The sequence below is a fragment of the Ailuropoda melanoleuca genome, chromosome 8 (genome assembly GCF_002007445.2).
Source record: "Ailuropoda melanoleuca isolate Jingjing chromosome 8, ASM200744v2, whole genome shotgun sequence".
NCBI lineage: Eukaryota > Metazoa > Chordata > Mammalia > Carnivora > Ursidae > Ailuropoda > Ailuropoda melanoleuca.
The window spans coordinates 101,116,508-101,122,507 of record NC_048225.1 but is presented as its reverse complement, the minus strand read 5'-3'; the positions used below and the strand labels follow the sequence as shown (position 1 = coordinate 101,122,507).

Here is a 6,000-nt window from a genome sequence, read left to right as displayed (position 1 = left end):
AAGGGGGACTTCGGGTGCTGGTAACACTTAGTTCTTGATCTGGGTGCTGGTTGCATGGGGTGTTCAGTTTGCTGAAGATTCATGGAGCTGCACGCATGTGAGTTGTGTGTTTATCTGTCTTTATGCGCTGTTGCAATGAAAGCTTAACCGTCCGACATTTCTTGATTTTGAATTTGTAATCTGAGCTCACGTTTCGGAGCCAATACATGTTTTTCAGGTCTCAAGACCTTTCCAGGGGCCCCTGACTGAGTGTATTAATAATCTGGGCCACAGACAGGCCGCCTTTCTCCCTCTGGGCTGGGCCCAGCCTCTCCTCCCATTACCGAACTGAGAGATGACCCAGAAAGTCAGGGCCATGGCTCTCTAGAGAGGCCGTGCCAGGCACACCCTCCTGAGCTGGGAAAAGCTCATCTTCAGCGCTTTCCCTCAGCTCTCTCACCCTTCTCCACCCAGATGGCCCTGACGCTCGGTGATGGCCTACGCGGGTTATGTCCAGGCCACCACCTGGAACGTACCATCTGTGTCTTAGAAAGTTCCTGTGTGCGTCTTATCCTGTATGACCCTCCTGTGGCGGGGGCCCACCACATCCTCTGCTTCTGCAGTGCTCCCAGCACCTCATACAGGACACAGATCGGATACGCTCTTAGGGTTCTTCTTATGTCCTTGAAATTCCTTTCGCTATGGGTGTTCTGCCTGGGGCACTCGTGGGCCGGGTGCCTTTTCCCTCTCCAAGCTCTGTGACATCGGGCATGTTCGCTTCCTCCCAAGCCCCACTTTACTTATGTGTCAGATTAGGGTAGCAGTGCTGGGGTCCTGGAGCCACTGGGGGGCTCAGATGCGCGGACATGGAGCAGGTGCTTCTGCCTGGTGGCGCCCGTTGCCCTCAGGTCATGCCCGGTCCTAGCCTGGCGCAGGCGCAGTAAGAGGAGAGTCTGGAAGGGAGGAAGCGGCTCTTCTTTCCTCAATGGCACCCCCAAATAATCCACTGCTCAAAAAAATTCAAAGAAATGCCAGCAATTTATTGATTTCCTATATTTCCACAAAAGCAAATACATAGTACAGCACACAGGGAATCGGCCTGGCCAGCACAGGGTTCTCATACCAACATGGAGGAAAGGGAAGGCTGGGCTCCAGAGGGGTTCCAGGGTGCCTCCAGCATCATCCCTTGGGCTTCCCTCTGCTCGTCAACCCCTGCCCATCCCATCCTCCTAGCCTCCCTCAGCCTGACCATCCCACCTTTCAGCCAAGCTCTGGGGCGGACAAGAGAGAACATCACTGTCTCCACATGTCTGGAGAAAACCCTTCACTGTGTCACTGCGGAAGCGTGGGGTCTGCGACGCTGGTCTGGCCCCCGCTGGACAGGCTGCTGGTGGCCAATGACCGGATCTGTCTGAAGCACAAGAGATCCTGGGGTCAGGGCAGGGACAGGCAGGGACTGAGTGGTCTATGTCCTTCCTCATGGGCCCCAAATTGGAATGTCTTGTTTGGGGTGTCGGCCCTGGTAGCGTGAGGCCAGTGTGGGCTGCAGATACTGAGCCGTGCCTGGGCAAACCCCTTCCTCCCCGTCTTTAGGGAGTGCATCCTCGGGACTCTCTCAGTGTTGCCTCTTTCAAAGTGACGGCCACAGGTCAGAGGCCTGGGTGATGGGCCCAGCTGGCCGGCCTGAGAAATCACGAGAGAGGTTACAAAATCAGGCCTGGCCTGACTGTCCATCTTAGCTCACCGTTCCCCAAGGCAGCGAGCTGGACCCACCTGGCTCTTCGCCCAGGCTGGTGACAGAAATCCAGCAGAGTGGCAGGAAGTGAGGGCAGCGCTAAGGGAAGGGGCACCTCCCTGGGGGCCGCCACGGACTCACGGGTAGTGGGCTAGTTCCCTCTTGCCCTGACTGGACTGGACAATCCTCTCAGACTGGGGGGATCCCCAAAGCCAAGCACCCCGTGTCTCCTCCTTCCTCCCCGAGAATGTAAGCTGCTTGAGGACGGGGCCGTGGTCTGTTTTGTTCACGTGTGTATCCTGAGGGCTTACAGCATTGCCTGGCACGTCCTGGTGCTCCATTTTTTAAGAAATGGATTCCTCTGAGTCTGGTGACCGGCAGAGGAGTCATCCTGGAAGCTACGCCCGGGACAGCCTGGTGGGACCACACTCCCACGTGGCCCCTGAGAGACAGAGGGAGTCAGGAGGAGGCCTTCCGTCATGAGCAACAAAGGGGGAAGGCATCATGGACCCACAGCAGCGGCACTGATTAAATGGCCCGTCATCATAGGTCTGGCCCCAGTCTGTCACCTGTCTTAACAGGCACGTCCTTCGTCCAGAAGGGTGCTTTTCGGTTCTGCCTGCTGGGGTAAGAGGCGGGGTTGGACTGGGGGGTACGGCAGGGTGGGGGCAGGGGGCCTGGGAGGCGGATGACGAGGAATGGAAAGTGAGGAGCACCTTCTACTCTTCCGGAGGCTACGGCCCAGGCAGCTACTTCCTAGCTGAGCCCACAGTGTTAGTACGGGCGGCGGAGGCGGACGTCGGCGGACGTCGGGAGCCTTGGGGACCCGTGTTCTGCTCTAGGCTGCAGCGTCTCCTGAGGGCTGCTTCCTGCAAGCTTTTGCACGAGGCCCTCAGGAGGCCCTTCTACTACTTCTCCTCTGACATGCACAGGGGTCTGTGCTCTCGGGTGTGGCTGGTGCCCCTGACAAGCCTCTTATATCACATCCTCTGTGGTTTTCCCCAAGACAGAGTGGAGACAGGATGGCTGGGGTTCAGGGGAAGGTGGGATCGGCCTCTGGCTGGGGCTGGGGTTTGTTCGTGCCCTGAAGTGACCGCTCCCTTTCCTGGTCTATCCAAATTCCCATCTTCCAAGTCTCCAGAGACCCAGAACACTCCCTCTCTTGAGTCTTAGCAGGCATGAAAGGAAGTATTCTCCTGGTTAATTTCCAAACGGCCACTGTCCCACTGGAGCCTGAAGCAGGTGCCTGTCCAGCCCCAGCCTGTCCCCCTCACCACTGGGAATATAAAGAGTGAACTGCCATTCTCCGAGCAGCTCTTTGGCTTTGAGCACCATTTTGCCTTCTTTCTCCTGAAACAGACAGATAAGTCCTTGAAGGCAGGGACCTTATAGGCTCAGCCTCCTCTGACTGGTACACAGCCCAAGAGAATGGCCAGCCCCACCTTTCTGGCTCCTACTCCCCCAGAGCAGACTTAGGATAGCAAAGCAAGCGTCACTGTCCTGGCCCAGCCTCTGGAGACCCCACCCTGTCCAGTCCCAGGTCCTGTGGCCCTGTGGGAAGGGAGGCATTATCAGACAACCGAAGTTTCCCATGAGATACACCGAACTCCAACAGCCCCACCAGCCTCCCTTCCTGCAAAGCTGCCTCTTAAGGGTTGGCCCCAGCCCCAGTTACTCCCCCCCCCTTCCCCTGGCCCCAGAGATGGGTCCCTCACAAGGCTTCTGCTCCCTACCCTGGCTTGACACATTTTGGGAACTGCGGGCCGCTAAAACAGAAAGCACAGGTCGTGTAGGAAATGTGGGAGTGTGAGAGTGCTTTTCACCACCCCGTGAGCTGCAGAAACAGCAGACTTAGCTCTTTGCAGTCTGGCCATGCTTTAGGCACTCGTGCACAAGCATGCAGGCACGCACACGCGCACACACACACACACTCACATTATACATATATATATACCATTTCTCAGCAGAAGTATTGACATGAAATATAAGCCCCTTTAACTCAAGAACAGCCCCCCCCACCCTTCCCAACCCCCCTTGCCCGCCAGTTCCCCCAAGGAAAAAAAAAATCTAAAAATATTTCCATCATCCGCAGTTTTCAGGGTTGCTCTCAATTGCATTTGAACTTTTCCAAACACTGCACATGGTGGGCAGAATCACCCCTCCAGCAAGGCCTGAGGTCTTCTCAACTGGGTTGTATCATTTCTGGAAAAGGAAAGGTCGTCCGGTTAGCATTTCCAGGGAGACACCTCCACACCAGCAGGTCTAGCCAATACTGCCACCCCTTTCTACCCACATCTGCACAGATGTGTGCCCTGGCTGGCAAGGGGATTCCGAGTCGCCCTTGACACATTTGTAGGTCGCTCTTGCTGAGCCAGAAGCTTGTCAGCTTTGTCCCTACACTGCCATGCCCACACTGTTCGGCCAGCACGGTGCCCCGCACAGCGCTGAGGGTCTAGACTTTGCCCATTACAATGCTATTGACTTTTGTCTTCTTTTTCCATTCTCGTGTTGTTGAAGCTTTTCTGCCAGGAGAAGGTGTCTGACGTCTTACTTATCTTCACCTGGACCAGAGTTACAGCCCTGTCCCCCACCAGGACTCTCTTCAGGGGTTGGGGTGCTGGCAGATAGCCAGGGTGCTAAGAAGCCCCCTTCAGCTCAGGAGACCCTGTTCCTCACCCCTGGCTCTTTGCAGATGGCCCACACCAGGGCCATCTCTGGTGACCCTCTAGGGAAGGCTGATGATGTCACCTGCCTCAGAAACACTTGGGATGCTTGTTTAATAATGCACTTTGCACTCCAGAGCTCCAGAGTCAGAACCGCTGGGGCTGGGGCCAGGGGCGTGTGTTTTAGGAAGCAGCCCAGGTGATTCTACTGGAAGCTAAGGCTTGCAGGCCTTTGTCATAGATACGGGTTCTGAGTTTTCGGTCCCTGGAATCATCAGCTGGAAATAAGCTTATCCACATTAGGCATGTACAGACTGGAAAGTGAATTATAAAAAGGATAAAAAAGCGAGCTGTAGGTGTGCAAACTCAGAATGACATATTGTATCACTGCCGGGGGGGGGCATTCATACCACAGTCCACGTGAACGGCATCACCTAGGTTGTGCAGTGCGTAACCTACACAGCTGTACCTAGAAGTTCTGCCCAGACCTCTGGCCTACCGATGCTATCAGGACATTGCACATCCCTAATGTCCTGTGGTGTGACAGCCCACGACACCCTGGCCAAGTGGCCTATACAGCTGTTCTCACAGGCCTTGTGTCGGCCACGGCCAGGCTGTCTGCTAGATCGAAGCAGGCTTCTGTGTCCCCGCGAAGCACAGGCCTGGCCTCTCCCTCTGCGACCAGCTGAGGCTGCTGCAGGGGTCCTGGAGGTGCCTCTGCCCTGGGGGAGCTGATTCTTACCTGCAATCCGTCCTTGCTCTGGCAGCCCCTTCTTAGAATCGGGAGGTGAAGTTCCTGAAGGTGTTGGGCCCGGCTAAGTTTCCCAGCATGTTCCTATCCAAGCCTTGCTGCAGAGGCAGAAACAGCAGCTGCATGAAATGCTCCAGGACGAGAGCGCGGGACTTCCCCGGGGCCAGACACTGCCCTCCCAGACTGGCCTTGGCCTCGAGCCAGAGCCCTCTGGAGTCATCAGACACGTGTGTCAGGGCTAAATGTGGCCTGATTAAATGTGCAACCAAACAGACGGCCATCGCTAGCCACGGGTTAGTAGAGCATGTCTGGGCCTCTACCAGCACTTCTGAATTTCCTATGTGGATCTGCAGAAATGTGAATTAAGGCCTGAGGACTTCAGTTTGTACTCATTACTCTTTAAACAGAACAATAACCAGAATCAGATTAGGAAAGCTGTTTGTTTTTCCTCCTTCTGACTGTCCCTGTCTTTTTTATTTTTCTTCAAATCTTGACAAGAGCTCTTGGCAGCGAGGACATGTCCAGCGTTTCTCACAACCAGAGAGGCGCCTGGCGCTGCTGGTGAGAAGCCGCCATGCTGGCTCTGCTCAGCCGTCTGCTCTCCCCACCGCCGCCCTGCCGGCCCCTGAGCTCCTGCCGAGGAGTGACAGGATCTTGGTTCTGTTCTTTCTCCCAGCATACTGCAGGTGCTCAATAAATGCTCTGGAGTGAGTGAGGACAGAAGAAGGGGCCGAGAGGCCCTTGAGGAGGGGCGCCAGGTGCCAGCCAAGAGCTCCAAGAACCTGTCAGCTCTCCCCGGCCTGTGAGAACATGAGGGAGCCAGGCACCAGGCGGTTCAAAGCCCGAGGCCGGCTTGGTCTGGGCATGAATCA

At 55.9% G+C, this 6,000-nt stretch overlaps 1 protein-coding gene across 1 annotated transcript in view; it reads right to left on the bottom strand.

Moving 5' to 3' along the window:
- Positions 1–998: 998 nt before the first annotated feature.
- The window catches only part of PKP1 (plakophilin 1), a 51,165-nt gene continuing 46,163 nt past the window's right edge, over positions 999–6,000 (bottom strand). The window contains exons 13-14 of the mRNA XM_002914608.4: positions 5,120–5,226; positions 999–3,916 (exon numbers count right to left, since the gene is read on the bottom strand). Coding sequence (XP_002914654.1) covers positions 5,152–5,226 — 75 coding nt within the window. The 3' untranslated portion in view covers positions 999–3,916; positions 5,120–5,151. The remainder of the gene's footprint in view (positions 3,917–5,119; positions 5,227–6,000) is intronic.